The sequence below is a fragment of the Lipotes vexillifer genome, unplaced genomic scaffold, assembly GCF_000442215.2.
Source record: "Lipotes vexillifer unplaced genomic scaffold, Lipotes_vexillifer_v1.1 scaffold394, whole genome shotgun sequence".
Lineage (NCBI taxonomy): Eukaryota > Metazoa > Chordata > Mammalia > Artiodactyla > Lipotidae > Lipotes > Lipotes vexillifer.
Window position 1 is genome coordinate 1,119,339 of NW_006791731.1, and position 16,603 is coordinate 1,135,941.

Below are 16,603 nucleotides of genomic sequence, written 5' to 3' on the forward strand. Positions count from 1 at the left end.
GGTGGGGGAGGGCAGGGGAGCGGAGGGCTCACTCCGGAGTTTGCTGGCCCAGCACAGCTGCAGCCACAGCCAAGGCCAGGCTCCTGCCTGTGGCCTCCACGGAGCTGAGGGTGGGGAGGCAGGGATGTGGCCCCGAGCTCCCGTGCTCGCGCGCTGCCCTCCTTCTGCTGCCGCAGCGCCCGGCGCCGAGCAGGCTGGCTGTAGGGCTGAGTGAGGCCGGGGCCCCCCCACACCCAGGCTCCCCTCCGCGGCCTGCTCGCTGCCCCTGTGCTGCAGCCCTGCCCCTTTGGCCACCAGCAAGGAACGGGTGAGCAGCCGGAGAGCCCGGGCAGCCCGGAGCCTGTGAGGGGGTACGTGGTTTTCTCTCCATGGCCGCTGCTTTTTATAGTGGGCTTATTTCCAGGCTCTCTTGAAAGCGTCTCTCTCTGCCCTGACTCCGAGGAAGCAGGGCAGGGATCCTGAGAGGCTAGGCAGTGGCCAGCAGGAGCGCTGCCCTCACAAGGGCCACCGGCTCTGGACCACGTGGTGGAGCCGGGCTTCCCTGGGGTGGCTGAGGCCCAGTGTCTGTCAGACACCTGCGGGGCTGTGCTGCCCACCCTGTGTCTGCTGGGGGAAGCCCCCCTCTGTGCTCCCGCCCCTGTGGGAGAGGATGGGGGGGGTCCCTGGGGGTCAGAAGGGCAGAGGCAGGCTCGTCGGTGCCCGTCCCGTGGTGCCCTGTTACTGTCACAGCACCTGCCGGGGCGGGGGACGAAGTGTGTTCTGCAGCACCCCCTTCAGGGGCAGGGACTGGTCCCTCTCCGTCTCTCGTGGCTTGGAACGTGGGGTATCTGTCCACCTGGGACTAGTGGGCAATTTCCTGCTCCCCTGAAAGCCCCCAGCAGAAGCTGCCAGGGTGGGGTGGGCCTTCACCTCACAGGCTGGGCTTCGTCCCCTCAGCTGGGCTGGCCCGGCTCGTGTGGAGGCCCCGTTGCTGTCGGTGGAGTGTGGACAAGGCCCCTCGATTCTCCCTCGGGGACTTGGGAGCCCCTGTTGCTCCTCTGGGCTCTGGCCTTCTAGAGTTTCAGCCCGGTAAGGGAATGGATACCCCTTCCAGCCCCCCTGGCACATATGGGCCAGGCCCTCAAATGGAGGGGCGTAGTGATGACAGAGGACTGCCCTTTTGTGAGGACAGAGACACATGCCAGTAGACCCAGTGCGGGGCAGGTGTTGGCTGGTACCCGGTCCATCCTGGGCAGTCAGAGGCCTCTGGCCTCCGCATCTGAGCATGTCAGCCCCAGGCACAGCGTAGGTAGAGAGGCCTCGGCGTGAGGTCTTGGCCTGCTCTGGGGCCTGTCCTGCTGGGCTAGCTTCACTTCCTGTCCCCTGGAAGGTGCAGGGTGCTGGGCTGAGCACCGTGCCCGGGGCGGGGGCACTGTGGCCGGCTCCGTGTTTACCTGGATGGGGGTCCCCGCAGGCGGCCAGCAGCTCTGTGCTTCGTCCCACCTGGATCTCAGGGAGTTCGGGGCCACCAGTGCTGGGCCCTGCCAGGCGGGGAGACCTGCAGCAGGTGGAGAGGGAGCCTTGGCATCGGGTGGGTGGGACCAAGGGGTCATCTGAGCCCCTGGGCACCAGCACGGAGGGGGGCCATCTTGAGAGAAGTTTAGGTGCTTCCGGTGGTGCTGGCCCTCCAGAGCCCCTGAAACCCTGGGCAGGAAGGGCTTGCCCAGTCCAGACGCTGGTGCGGACGCTCTTTGTGTTCAGGGCTAACATATCAAGTGCTACCTCTGCCTCTTCCAGCATGCTGTGGAGGGACCTGCCCTTCCCGGGAGGAGCTGAGGGGACTCTCCTGCCCTGAGAAGGGGCGCTTGCTGTGTGTGCTCCCTGCCGCTTCCCCAGAGCCCAGAGGCCAACATGCAGCGGGCTCGCCAAATGTCTGTTGACTGACTAAGTGAGCTCTGTGCAAGGGACACACTGCCTGGTGCTGCCTGGGCATCCTTTCCTTAGCCCTCTGGCCTCTGGGGTGGCTTTTGTCAAGCATGAGGGTCCAGTTCCCTCTCTGGCTTCCTCCATGGTCTGCAGTTGCTTTTAAAACACTTCCTTTTCACTGTTTTCTTTCTAAGCTTTTTCATGTCCCTGGTCACTTGATTCCACGTAAGGAATAAGTGGACCTCAGGCCACAAAAGCAAAAGAGGCTGTGAGATGGCAGGCCTGGCTCGGTGTCGGGCTGCAGATAGATGGCTGATCACCTAGCTTTGTGCACTGTCAGCGTGGGTCCAGTGAGGGGGCCTGGGCCCGGGATGCCCGATCAGAGGGCCGCAGGCGAGCAGGAGTGGCCAGTAGGCTGCAGAAGGGCCAAGGGGCCCCAAGGGTCACTGTGGTCAGGGCTGGGCTCAGAGCCTAGGAAGGCACAGTCCTCCATGACCCAGGGCCAAGGGAGGAGGGGACCAGGGTGGGCCCCCCGGTTGTGAGCTCCGTCTCTGGAGGCTGGAGCTGAGCCTTAGGACCTGCTCCCCGCTGAAGGCAGATTCCCGTCTCTAACATGCACGTGCATGCCCTCACCTGTGAGGCCCTGGGGGCTCGCATCGGTACATCCATGGCCACCCCACGCGCTGTCCTGGACACTGGCACCTCTTGTGCCTGCGGGTCCTGGAGCCCTGCCAGGGCTGCTGAGCCAGAAGTGGGTTTGCCTTTTGTCCTGAGTAAGAGGTGGAATTTGCTCATCGGGGTCTGAGTGAAAGCGGACAGGGTAGAGTACCCAGTCCCAGGATGTCCTGTCATAGCTGCTTCTGGCTGAGGTCAGATAGGGCACTGAGGGGAGCAGCTGGCCTCCCAGTCCGGTGCCTACAGGGTGTGGCCCGAAGTGGGCAGGGGCTGCTTGGTCTGCTGGGGAAGGGGTGAGCACCAGCCGTGCCCCTGGACGAGCCTGCATCACGCGGACGCTGCTCACAGCACGCTCGGGCCTGGTCCTGTCTCTGGGGGGCGGTCCTGGGAGGGCGCGCTGTCTGCCTGGCACGGACCCTGCCTTCCCTGCCTTTGCTTGGGGCTCATGGCCTTGGGGTGCAGCCGCCTCTTGCTCCTGTGGGCCCCACTCAGCGAGTTTGCCCCCTACCTGGATCTCCCAGCAGCACGCTGTGCTGTCACCTCCACCTTCTGGGGCGCGCCTCCCTGGGATGTGCTGGGGCTCCCTTCTCCCTGGGCCCAAGGCCTGCAGGTGGGGTGGGGGCTGGGAGGTGCTCGCTTTCCCCTCTTCCATCCTCTAGAGGGATGGTTAAAAGGGGAGGGAAGACCCACCCCCATAATGTACAGCGACTGTCAGGGAGCAAACTACTGCCATTTCATACAGACGGGTCAGTGTCGTCGCGCGATCGATGGCTCGTGCACAGTAATTATAGGAACGAGCGGCATGTGTCGCTTGAGTGAGTTTGAGAAGAGTAGAGTCTCAATCTTTCCTCTAATAGGGGCCCGACAGTCCCAGCACTGCGTGTCTCAGGCTGACAGTGTTGTCATTAAACACCAGGTAGTGCGGGACGACAGAGAAGGCGGCCGCAGGGACAGGCAGCTGACAGCGGCGGTTTGTCATCACCCAGCTGCCCACGCTCCTGTTGCGGCGGTGCCGACCGCTGCTCCATGACGTATGGCCCTGTCGGGCTGCCGCTGTGACTTAGTAATCAGTAAATGTTTTTTTTTTTTAATAAATTTATTTTATTTTTTATTTTATTTTAAATTTTTGGCTGCTTTGAGTCTCTGTAATCGGTAAACGTGTGTCAGAGGCTGGTCCCCAGTTCATACAGCAGTGCTGCAGGAAGCCCAGCAGGGTGAGGCCCTGGGCCGGGGGCCACTCCCTATCCCTCGAGGGCCAGACCTCTCCTCCCAGGGCCTGGGGTCCCCTCCCCCCACCGTTGCAGATGTGTGCACCGTGTGTGTGTGTGTGTGTGTGTGTGTGTGTGTGTGTGTGTGTGTGTGTGTGTGTGAGCGAGCACGTCCACTCATCCTCCCAGGGCCGCCCGTGTGGATTCTGGCCGGGAACGCAGAGGTGCTGTGGCCACCTGTGTGTCGGAGTCTGGCAGGGCCTCTCCACAGGCTGCCCGAGCCATTCCTGAGGGACCTGCATGAGTGCTGGCCTCCAGTGGCCCCAGGGTGCAGAGCTGGGGTGTCCTGGGTGCCTAGGAGGGGCCTCTGGCTGTCCCGTCACCTCCTCTGTGACTGCCACCGGAGATGAGGGCTGAGCCGCCTGATTGCAGCAGGGCTTTTCCAGTGTTCAAAGTGTCGGGAACCATCAAGCACAGGAAAAGTGGAGTGATTTATTAGACTCATAAAAATTCATACTTTGCGATCCCAGTCATCCCACGCCTGAAGCTTGTTAGAGTGCGGTCCCTGGCAGCTCCCGCCGTGGCAGGGGCGGGGGCGGGGCGTTTGCCTCCTCCAGCCGGCTGCCATCCCTGCTCATTTGGAGAAATGGACAGGCATCTGCAAGCACGTGAAGAACCGTTCACGGGGCTGGGGATTTGTCATGATATTACTGTGTTCTCGTGGGTGGGAGCAGGACGGCCAAGCCCCGTCACCTGCGTGCTGCCCGCACCTGCAGGGCCTGGGCTGGGACTGGCTGGAGCTGGCTGGGTGCCGGAGCACTGAATGCAGTGGGCCCAGGGCTGGCACCAGGTGAGCAGTGCACCCGTGTGAGAATACAGACAGAGGTCTGGGGCTGCAGGGGGAGATCTGGGAGCACAGGTGGAGATCTCCAGGTACAGGTGGAGGTCTGGGAGTGCAGGGGAAGGTCTGCAGGTGTGTTTCTAGCTGTCTTTATGGGATGGAGCGGTGTGTGTCTTCTAGGCTGATGTCAGTGGGAGTTGAGTCCATCTCTGTCCTTCCTGAGAGACTCCTGAGCAGAGGCCCCTTGGCCCAGTGCCCCCCTGGCCCAGCCTGGGCCGCATCCTGCTGGGCATGGGGCAGGTCATTTTCCTTCTCTTAGGCCTTAGTCTTCTGATCTCTTCCCCGGGGGGCTGATGTGCCCTGTCAGCTCGGCTGTGCGGTGGGCATTGTGGATTCTGTGTGAAGGGGATGCGGGGACAGAGGGTCCTCACTTCTGTTGACAGGGAGGTGCCACCTGAGCTGGCCAGAGCCAGTCCTCCCTGGGTCCTCACCTGTAAGCAGTGGAGGGGCCTGGAGGTCTGGGCAGGATGAGGGCCCAGCCCCCCGTGGGACCGGCTTCATCTGCTTCTTCGCAGGCAGCGGCAGGGTCCTCCCAGCAGGTGTCTCGCCCGGCTCTGCTCCTGGCCCGGCCCTTCAACGAGACATGAGGGGCCCGCGGGGGGGCTGCCGTCCCCATCCACCACCCACCTCCTGGACACCTCCTGGGGCCCACCGCTCTGGCAGTTGCTCTGGCTGTGTGGCCTCCTTAGCGCCTGCCTCGGCCTTCCTCTTGCTGCTTCCTGATGGTGGCGGAGCTTCTCCTTGTGGCCCCTGGGGTCTGCTGGCCCCTCCTCAGCCCCAGGGCGCTTTTCACCCCCAAATGCTGTTGTGGCCTTGCTGTCTTCAGGACTGTGTCACTGAGGGGACAGCTCAGATGGGGCTGACTTTCGGAAATGCCCTGGTAGACGGGCAGTGTCCAGAGAGGGCAGCGCCCCTCATCGTGTGGTCTGGCAGGGTCTCCCCACCCAGTAGCAGCGCACCCTCAGCGGGAGATGCAGCGTCTTGCTGGCGTGGCCTTTGCTCTGGCTCCAGTCATGGTCAGTGCCATCCCGCCAGGCCCAGGGCTCTGCACACAGCTCAGATGTGCAGCAAGCCTGCAGGTGCTGTGGAGGCCTCTCAGAAATGCGTGCTGGCTCTTCTGTGGCCACTTTCCCAAGAGGGCGGCTCGGCCATTGTGGGAGAGAGGCTGCCTGACCCCCGCTTGGCCGGGGTCCTGTGCGTCGGGCTCCTGCATGTGGCTTCCTGTCCTATGTGAGGCCCGCCTGCTGCTGCCGAGAGGGCCAGGAGCCTCTGGGCACCCACAGTCCAGCTGCAGGCCCGGCTTTCCTGTCAGATGGGTGGGAAGGTGAAGCCCTGGAGAGGCCGTGTGATGTGTTCTGAGCTGGGTATCAGGGGCCCGTCTGGGCTCGGTCCCTCCCACTGGCTCTCTGCGGACCCTTCCCTGGCTCAGGCTCTGTGAGCTCATTTCCTGCCCGCTGTCCAGACCCACTGTGCCCCTCGGCCCGGCCTGTCCTTGTCCCCATGCTGGTGCAGAGTCTGGGAGCGAGGTGTCCCATCTCCCTCGCTCTGATGGACAATCCCAGACGCCTCCTACAGCCTCTCAGCAGTCACGGTCCTGGAGCTGTCGTGCTCCGCACACTTGCAGTGGCAGCTCTATACTGACTTTGCTCTCCTGTCTCCCTGCTCCCTCTCGCCTGCTTCCAAAATTGCTGTCTTCCAAATACCCCGTCTCTATACCCCAAACTCTCAGGCTCTGTGCTCAGGGGGACCCAAACTGCGGTGACTGGTACTGGACGGGGGGACTGCAACCAGGCCCCGCTGCTCAGAGGCCCACAAGCCTCTAGTGCAGGGCTGGGGTGAGAAAGCTGGCGCAGCATCAGGAGGCAGGGCCTTTGCGGCGGTAGTTGGAGACAGGGCAGCAGGAGGGGAGCGCAGGGTTACGTGGTCGTTCTTGCCGTCTAGCCATGTGGGGCAGTGGTCTTCGGGAGGCCCGTGGGGTCGCCTGTCCTTTGTAAATGTCCTGGACGGCACTGAGGAGAAGGACAGGCTCAGGGCAGCCACCCCCAGGGGAGGCCAAGAGCCAGAGGCCCCCGTAGCTGTTCTAGAGCCTCAGCTCCCCACTGTGGCTGTGCTGACTGTGGGGCACACGCTTAGCCATAAGGCCAAACGCCAAGGCTTCTGAAGACACAGGCTGGCCCATCGCCTTGGTGGAGATTAAGGCCCGGAGAGGGGAGGAGCAGGGCCCTGGGGCGCGGGGTGGGGATGCTTGGCGATGGGTAATGATCTCGGTGTGCCAGACAGTGAGCAGCTGGCCAGGCTGCTGCTTGACTTGTAGAACCAGGAAAGGCCAAGAGATGGGGAGGGGGAGGCTAAGATGAGCCGCCATGCTGGAGAACCCAATCCCTCACCCAGATCTGGGCAGTTCTCAGAGCCGGGGCCCGGCAGCGGGGAGAACCCTCTCATCAGTCTCCTGACCTGAGGGGTAAGAGCCATTACGTTGGGAAGGGCCAAGTGGAAGCCCCAGAAACTGCCCCCAGCCCCGGCCAAGGTCCTCAACCAGCAGCTGTGCTGTGCACACACGGCCACCTCAGAGCAGAGGGATGCAGGGACGGTGGCTCCACCACAGCCCCATTCGGTCCACCTGTGTGGCCCATGAACCACCCGATGGCTCACGCCTGCTGCTGGGAACCACTGAGAGCTTGCCCAAGTGTAGGCTTGGCTTCAGCTGCTGGGCCAGACGCGGCGCCTGTGATGGGCAGAGCAGCAGCCCCTTGCACTCGGGAAGGGACGCTCAATTTGGCAAAAGTGTTCATCCACAGCGGGCCGGTGGTCACTGTGTTGATGACCTCATGCCAACTGGATGCAGTGAACGCACTGAAGCGTTACGTGCTCCAGATACCCTAGAAAGATGCCTGCACGGCAGAGGGTGGGGCAGAACCTACAAAGGGCCGGGGTCACGTCGAGTCTATGGCGAGAGGCCCAGATCTCGGTGTGTCTGGACAGACAGCTGGGCGGCTGCGGGGGCTGCTGGCAGCCGGGCTCCTGGGGCTTGTCCCACAGCTACCTCTCTCCTGCCGGCGGCCCCAGGCAGTCTCTGCTCAGAGGAGTCCTGGCTCCCTCCTCACCCATTAGACAGCGGCGAGATCGGCAGCGCCCCTTCTTCCTAGTGCTCTCCCTTTGAAGTTCCATAAAAACCTGAACTCCCTCTCAACGCCCCCAGTTGCAGTGAAACAGAGCGAGAGCCGTGACCTCTGTCTGATGGGCTCTGCCATCTGTGGTGGCTCGTTGAGGCCGGGGCCGGAGTCAGCTGGAGGCCGGGCTGCTGCAGACAGCGCCGCCTGACTGGCCACGCGAGCTGCGCAGGCCCCGGGAAAGCTGGCGCTCTCCCCACTTCCGCAGCCCGAGTGCCAGACCGCCTGGGCTCTGCTGCTGTCGGTCCAGTGTCCGCCTCTTGGCCGGTGGCCTCCCTCCCCAGCTCGCTCACGCAGGAGCCGGGCCCTGCTGATAGATGGGCTCGCATCCCATTCAGATATGATGCCAGCAGTTTTTTCGTAGTTTGTCTTCCATTGCGGTAGTAAAGTTTTTAATTAGGGAAGCTAATGAGATCGATTAGTCATTAGAAGTGACCTCTGCACGGCAGGGCGGAGAGGGCTGTGTGTGTGGGGGCCTGATAACGCGGCGCCCGGGCGTCGTTGGCAATAAAGGCACGAAGGGTTTGATTTGAGTGAAACGTGCCACGGGGAATACATCATGCGGAGAAAAAAATTACAGCCCTGGGAGTCTGTAATGAAGGGAATTAAACCAACATCCTATCTAAATAACATGATTATCTACACAAACCCTCAGCCTGCCAGGAGGAAGGGGAGAGTCTGCCGCCTGCCGGGGCTGCTGCCGGGGCAACCCTCCAGCACCACAGGGCCGGGGGGAGGCCGGGCGCCCTGCCCACGGGGAGCTTGCCCATGCCTGCCGCTCTGCCTTTGCACTGGGTTCAAGGTTCTGGTCCCTGTGTGCCATGTGTGGTCTGAGGAGCTCTCACTCCTATCAGCCGTAGGATGGGGGGGCGACACCACCCGTCTATCCGCCCTGCTGAGCTCTCTGTGCCCTCAGCACGGGCACCCTGGCCTGTTCTCTTCAGAGCCGTTGTCCTGGGTGCTTCCACCCCCATGGCCAGGCTGCTCATGGGGAAGACCAGGAGGGTCTGCGGGGCCAGGCTGTGCGGGTCACAGCCCCACTCTGGGGGGCGGGGCATGGGCTGGTATGCTCTCCCCTCTGCCTCTCGGGATCGCGAGGGCTGGGGGTCTAACGGGTGCCGAAGTCTGGGTGGTGACACTTAGGCTTTTAAGAGGGGGGGTCTACTTTATTACTTTGTATTTTCTTAGAAGTGGTTATCAGGTACTAATAAGTAAAATGCAGTAAGTTAGTGAAAAGTTAAATTTCACAGTGGGGCTGCATTGCAAAGGAATGTTATAAATACTGATGCCCGTTAACGGCAGGAATGAGGGCCAGGCCCAGAGGTGGTATGTCCCAAGAGGAACTTTGCAGAATGCAGAGTCTAGTCCCTTGGGCATTGGGGGCTGGGGGCTTCCTGGAGGAGGTGGCATCTGGTGGAACAGGGAGGGGGATGGGAGAAGCTGATGTTGTGCATCTGGGCGAGGGGGGGTGAAGCTGGCCAGGCCTGGGGCTCCCGGTGCTCAGGATGAAAACAAAGTTGTTGAGGAGGGGCCCTGCCCCAGCACAGCCCAGCCCTCCTTCCCACCCTGCACACTGGTGTCCCCTGCAGAGGGGGCCCTGCAGAGCCAGGGCCCTGGGGCTCTAGGGTGCGTGTCGCAGCCCAGACTGGCAGGTGGTGGCTGGTGTGGGAGCCCCCCCCCACCTCAGAAGGGGGCCGAGGGCGGGTGGCCCCAGTGGCGGCGGAAGGGATAGGCAGGTGGGCTGTCCAGGTGCACAGGCTGTGGGAGCAGGGAGTGGGTTTGGAGGCCATGGTGTCAGCGTGGGGCTTGGCAGTAACTTAGAGGAATTCCCGTGTTCCTGAGTGCTTAGTTGGAACAAGCTAGTATTGATTTTCATTGGTCTCTTCTTGCTTGTAAGACCTTGAAAATTCAATTCAACAAACAGTTATTTACTGATGCCCCCTGTGTGCTAGGCTCTCCCGTACATCCCAAATGTGTGCGGGCTGCCTGGAGCTAAAGAGTCCCTCACTTTGGTCACTCAGCAGGATCAGGCATCCCGGGTGATGCCCGGCGCTTCTGCCGAGCTTCCCTCTTTCTCCCTGACTGCCCCATGAGCTGCCACCCTTGGAAGGAGAGAGAGACGGAGACGGAGATGGAGACTGTGGGGTGCTGGCCTAGCCTGGCGCGAACTTCTGTGGACCCCTGGTGGGCAGCCGCTGTGGGCCCCTGCCTCCAGTCCCGGGGGCAGAGGCGTCCTCCGCTCTCAGAACTCCCTGGGCCTTGCAGCCCCATGTCCACCCCGACCCCGGCTGGGTGCGTGGAGCCTGCACATGCTGCTCCTCTGGTCTGGAGGCTCTCAGGGGGGGCTCTGAGCCAGTGCTGTGTCCTGGCCTTCTCATGTGGGTGCACGGGAGCCCTGTTAGAAGCTGCAGTGCCCCAGGGATGGGTTTGGGGACACCTGAGGGAGGGGCTCTTCCAGCATCTGGACAAGGAGGCATAGTGCTGTCCTGATGGCTGTGCAGGTGCGGTAGCTTCCGTGGGCGCACTTGTCCTGCCTGCTCCCAGGCAGGCCCCGCACACCACCACCCATCAGGCTGGGTGAGCCTTGGAGAGAAGGCATCTGGGCCAAGGTGCTGATTGCTGACTGGGGGAGGGCCTGGCTGTGGGCTGGTGGTCTGTTGTGTTTAGGGCTCTGGAAGGTGACTTTTACCCAGTGTTACTGTCACTGTTCACGGAGCAGTCACCGCTTCTCGTGGAGTTTGCAGGTGCTGGGAGGATATGTCCTTGGGGCCCAGGGGAGCAGGATCGGGTCGTGGAGCACCGGTTTGTGCTGTCAGGGAGCGGGGTGGCTGGCCCTGAGCAGCCAGGAGTGTGGGAACCTGTGGGTCTGGCACCACCGTGCCCCTGCTGTGCTCCCTCTCCTGGGCCACCCTGGACCCCAGGCGGCCTTCAGCTGAGGGTCAGCTAATTCTTGCCCAGGGATCATAGGCCTGTCCTTGTGCCCAAGCTCTGGTGGTGAGAGCACGTGTGTGTTTTCCTGGCCTCCTTGTCTCTGCCCCTTCCCATTCACCCTCCCCCACGCCTCTCACCCCCTGCCTGGCTGTGCTGCCCAGAAGCTGTCTGCTGCTGGAGTGGCCGGTAGGGGCCCCCCTTCCAAGCAGAGCCCTGGGCTCTGTGCAGGCAGGTTAGGTGGGGCCACAAGGAGGCGCCGCTGGGAACCAGGGTCCGAGCAGCCTGGCCTGAGGGGCTGGGGTGCTGGATCAGTCACAAGAGGCAGCAGCGCCTGTGTTCCCGTGCTGCGTTAGCTTTAATTATCTGGGCAGTTACAGCTGTATATTATGAAAGTCGGGCAATTAGATGCGTTCCTCATAGCTGTGGGGAAATTGCTGGCTATCAAGTGGAAGGGAACTGGGGCAAAACAGATCCCTGTTAATTGCATGAAACATTCAGCAAGAAATAAAGCTGTGGTGTACATCACCCTGCAAAATGTTCTGAAAACAGAAGTGATTAAGTACATAAATCTACATGGATGCCCGGTGAGCGTTCCCAGAGAGGGAGGTGAGCGCTTCACACCCACAGCCTCCCAGACCTGACTGTGGGCTCCTCCTCACTGCCCACGGGAGCACCGGCCTGCCCCCACCTGCCCCACTTGCTCTCCTGGAGGCCGCGCTGGCCGCCTCCGGCTCCAGCAGCCCGGGGCTGCTGAGCTCTCTGGGAGTGGGCGGGGGTTGGATCAGGGGGTGATGGGAGGCCCCACCGACCTCCACTGACCACCCGTGTCTGGGTTTCCCTGCAGCCTCCAGCCTGCACGGCCAGCGGACCCCGCCCACCAGCAGAGTGATCAGGACCCGCTACCGCATCGTCAAGAAGGCCCAGGCCTCACCTCTCAGCCCCGCCCCCGGGCCCCCGGCCCCGCCCTCCTGGCGGGCACTGCGGCTCTCCCCGTCCAGGTAGGAGGCCTGTGTGTGCTGTGCACTCATGCAGACACGCACGCTCCCTGTCCGTTAGCAGCAAGCTGCCAGCTTGGGGCGGGGGGATGCAAAGGTCCATTCTTTTTCCTAACATGTTTACTACCTTTTTGAGAAAGTAGCTTCAGGTAAGGCTTAACATAAAACCCCTGCTTTGCACACAGAATACTTAAGAATCAAGAAGGATGGTAGGCAAGGACCAACTGCATCCCTTGTGGAATACAGTCTCCAGGGAGTTGAGAGCACCAGAGCTCAGGCTTCAATAATGCTTTATAAGAAATATAGACTGCGTTTCACCATTGGAATCAGCAAGAAACTCACCTGACCAACTTAGGGAGGGCAGCAGCTCGTTCATTTCTCTCCTCCTTCTTACCGTTCTTTTTGGACTAGAAACTTAGCCTCATGTTGCACCAAACTGAATTACTTTACACCAAAGGAAATTGTGCCAAAGGGAACTGTTGTCAGCATTTTCCAGTACATTAACTTTGTTTTCTACCCAGTCCCCTCCTCTTCTGTGTTTCTATCACACATCATCAACATTTTTCTATGTCATCTTAATGACAACAAAAACTCTTCTACACCATCATATTAACAAAACACTATTCCATGGTGTGGTTGTATCATAATTTACTCCATCAACCCCACATTATTGAACTTTTAGCTTGATTCCAACTCTATCTTTATAGACAACGTTAGCATTGCAATATCTGTATATCCACGATTTCTGATATAAGCGAAATTGTTGCATACACTCAACTATGTGCTGAGTCAAAGGATATGAAAATGTTAATGGTTAGAAATTAAATTTTTCTCTAGAGCTGTCTTACCAATTTACATTTCTACTAACAGTACATAAAAGAGCTTTCCTAGACCCTCCCCTATTCTGGGAACTATCATTCTTTTTGCTGTTTTTCCATATAATAAGCAAAGGTCAATATCCTATTTAAATTTTTAAAATATTTATTTTTTTGGCTGCGTCACGTCTTCGTTGCGGTGCGTGGGCTTCTCTCTAGTGGTGGCGTGTGTGTTTTCTCTCTGTAGTTGTGGCGCACAGGCTCCAGAGCCTGTGGGCTCTGTAGTTTGCAGCAGGCGGGCTCTCTCATTGAGGCGCGCAACTAATTGTATGCAACAATTTCTCTTAAAGCAGAAATTGTGGATGTACAGATGTTGCAATGCTGATGTTGTCTAAAATAATATAGTAGTTGGAATCAAGTTGTGGCGCGCGGCTTAGTTGTCCCAAGGCATGTGGGATCTTAGTTCCCCGACCAGGGATCGAACCCTCGTCCCCTGCATTGGAAGGCGGATTCTTTACCACTGGACCACCACGGAAGTCCGTTGTTTAAATTTTAACCTTTTTTAAAAAACAATTTTTTTTTTTTTATGTGGACCGCTTCTGAAGTCTTTATTGAGTTTGTTACAATACTGCTTATGTTTTATGTTTTGGCTTTTTGGCCACAAGGCATGTGGGATCCTAGCCCCCTGGCCAGGGATTGAACCTGCACCCCCCTGCATTGGAAGGAGAAGTCTTAACCACTGGGCCGCCAGGGAAGTCCCTTAACTTTTTTTATTAGTAATGAAATTGTACATTTATTTCATGTGCTTATTTGTCACTTATATTTTGTCTTTGGGTTTGCCTATTCATGTCCTCTGCCCATTTTTTCTAAAAGAGTATGAGTCTTTTTTATAGTGATTATCATATTGGTCTATTGTATGTATAGCAAATACTTTTTCTGGCTTGCTGTTGCCTCGTTTATGGTGCCTATAGAGTTATTGTATAGAGAGATGTTGAAAATATTTTATACAAATTAAATTCATCATTCTTTTCCTTTATTGGTCTTTCCTTTGGTCATTTTAGAAAGGCCTTTGCCACCCCCAAGATTATACAGATATTTTATGGTTTCTTTTTTACATCAAAAATAGTTCATCTATTGTTCTCATATAAAACCATATTTCTGGGAGGACAGTGGCGGGGGGGGGGGGGGGGGGGGGGGGGGTGGCGTGGTGGTCTGGGAGCAGCCGCCGCCAGACCATTGAAGCCACACTACCTGGGTGTCCCTCAGGGAGAGACTTCTGGTGAGAGAGGCTGGGCCATCTCACTATCGATGTATTGATTGTTACGGGCGGGGGGGTGGGGGTGGTGAGGCTGTGTGCCTCTCCAGCCGCCCACACCAGGGTCTGGCCTGCACGCTGAGCGCTGTGGCCTCGCTCCAGGCTGCTGCTGCTGGAGGGCATGTGCTGTGCGGTCGGCTCCCTCTTCTTTTCTGGGTCCCTTGGGTCCAGAAGCAGGAGGGCTGCAGAGGTTGGGGTGTGGCTCCTTCCTTCAGTGAGGCAGGGGAAGGGGTGACAGCCGGGGGGGGGTTGGAATCAGGCAGTGGCAGGTCCCCTCCCTCTGTCCTCTGTCCTTCTGAGGAGCGGTGTGGGAGCCCCTTGGCCCAGTGTGGGCTTCCAGCTGGCTGTGCTGGGCACTCCAGAGCACATGGCCTCGGGCCTTGGGGCCAGGGGGCCATTGTGCCACAAAGGGCTGGGCCACGGGGTAGAGCAGCTATAGTCCTGGGCAGGGGCCATCCTGCCAGCCCCCCACGGGCCCCCCACTCTCTGGACATGGGAGAGGAGGTGCTGGCCTACTGGCCCATGGTAGGTGTGCCTGGAGGTCAGCGGTGGCCACTGCCCTCCTCCCTTCCCACCAGGCCGCACGGAACTTGGCCCTGCTACCGACTTTTCTGGAGGCAGTAGCTGGAAGTATATTTTAAATTAACTTTAGTGCACTTTTTGTAGTATTTTTGTTTTAAATAGATTTATAAGCGTCTTGGGGGCTATTTCTACAAATTTATGAAGATAATTTTCACTCTCTCGATAAGGTTAAATTTACACCTGCTATTTCCATATTAATTCACAGTGCTAAGTGGGTCTAATTTTCTTCCGTTCTCCTATCTGGTGAGCATGGCCTTTCCTAATGCAATTTCCCCCTCACTAAATCACTGTGATCGGGAGTCATGATCGAGCTAAATTAACTTAAATTAATTTACTTAATAAGAGCCCCAGATCTTCGTGAATGAGGTTCAGATTTATTGATTCTTGCTCCTCTCTCCCCCTCCTGCAGTCAGCCTTCCTGCCCGCGTTGGCAGCCCTGGCCTGGCCCCGCCTCTCCCAGGGGGCCTGGCTGGGGGCCGGGGGTGACCTTCGTCAGGGAGGCACCAGCGGGCCTCTCCTTCCTGGCCTCTGAGTGCCACAGAAGCCCAGGTGTGGGTCCAGCTGGCCCAGTGTTGAGTGTGCCAGGCCCTGATGTGGTCGCTGAGCAGAAACAGGTGCCAGGCTTAGGGGTTGAGGGCTCCTGAGGAGGGAGGTGGCTGGGTGCACCCCCGAGGCAGCAGCCACCTCATACTTTCAGCCGGAGTGTCAAGCCCATCAGGCCGAGAACAGCCCGGTCAGCAGGAGGGCGGGGAGTGTGCCTTCCCCTCAGTTCTGGAGACAGGTGGGGGCTGCCTCATGGACAGGTGTGTGAGGTCCACACTCGGGTCAGGTGGATAGGATGGGCCATCAGGACAGGCCCAGCCCAACTGCCAGCCCCGCCCGGCCACTGATTGCCTCAAGCTCCCAGCGAAGGTGGTACCGGGCCTTATGTGCCAGACGGCTCAGGCCCCGCAACCTTGGCCTGTGCTTGGTGTCTGGGCGCTCTGAGGCAGGTCCCCAGCTGCACCAGGCCCCAGTGCCCTCCCTGGGCATGGAGGTGCAGCCGAGCCCACCCCAGGATGGCCACGTGTGCACTGAGGGCATGTGTGGGCTGTGCTCAGTGAGGCCTCCCTCAGCCCGCCTGCCTCTCTGCAGGCCTGCCTGACCCATCGCCACGCACCTGGGAGGCTCCTTGAACCCAGAGCCCTGGACCCTGAGGGCCTGGCCTCTGGACGTGGTCTGCGGGGCAGCAGGGCCGAGTGGCCAGGACGCCCTGGGAAGCGTGGGTTGGGCTGCCAGTGGCCCGGGTTTCCTATGCTCAAGGCCACCTGTGCCCTGGTGAGGCTGCCTTCTCAGCAGTTGCCACCCGCCAGCTGCCCAGCCTGCCGTCGGCTGTACACGCCGGCTCAGCTTGTCGAGGCAGCAGGAAGGGCTTGTCTCCAGGGCCGGAGGCCAGTCTGATGCCCTCCCACCCTCCTCCTTCAGCTCCATCAGAGCTGGGCCTGCCTGTTTATGGTCAGCAGGTCCCAGAGAGGTTATGGGGCCAACTGGCTTTGGCCTTGGCCTTGGCCTTGACCTCGACCTCTGTCCTGTGCAGCTGCAGGTTCCTCAGCTCTCCCTGGCAGAAGTGGGGGGTGGGGGGTTGGGCTGGTGGCTGGACTGAGGCCAGTGTGGGCTACGGGCTGCTGCAGTGATGAGAAAGCAGGGCGGTTCCACCAGGCAGCGGGGCTGAGCCCAGGAACGAGGGGCTCTTCTTGTGCCTCCCGATCTGTGTCCCCCATGGAGAGAGGACACCTCCGAGGGGCGGGCTGGCAGGCAGGCCCCAGCGGTCCTGGAAATCTCAGTGGGCAGAGTTGGGGGCTGGTGGACACAGGTGGGAGGTGAGGCGGGTGGCCCGGCAGCTGAGTGCCAGTGTTAGCATGAGGTGGCCCTGGACCCCACCCCCCTGCAGACCCCTCACTGTGAGTCTCTGCAGAGAGGAAGCTGTGTGTGCGTGGCGGGGGCTGCCAGCCTGGGGGAGCCCAGGGAGCCCCCGGTAGGCGGCACACAGCGTGTCACCCTGGGCTCAGCCCAGACCCGCGCCTGACGGCCACGGCCTTGGCAAATCCCTGCCCTCCCTGTGCGACG

The 16,603-nt window shown here is 59.9% G+C and overlaps 1 protein-coding gene across 1 annotated transcript in view; it reads left to right on the plus strand.

Moving 5' to 3' along the window:
* ZC3H3 (zinc finger CCCH-type containing 3) overlaps window positions 1-16,603 on the plus strand; it is an 88,331-nt gene that overhangs the window by 19,444 nt on the left and 52,284 nt on the right. The window contains exon 4 of the mRNA XM_007464572.1: window positions 11,635-11,788. Coding sequence (XP_007464634.1) covers window positions 11,635-11,788 — 154 coding nt within the window. The remainder of the gene's footprint in view (window positions 1-11,634; window positions 11,789-16,603) is intronic.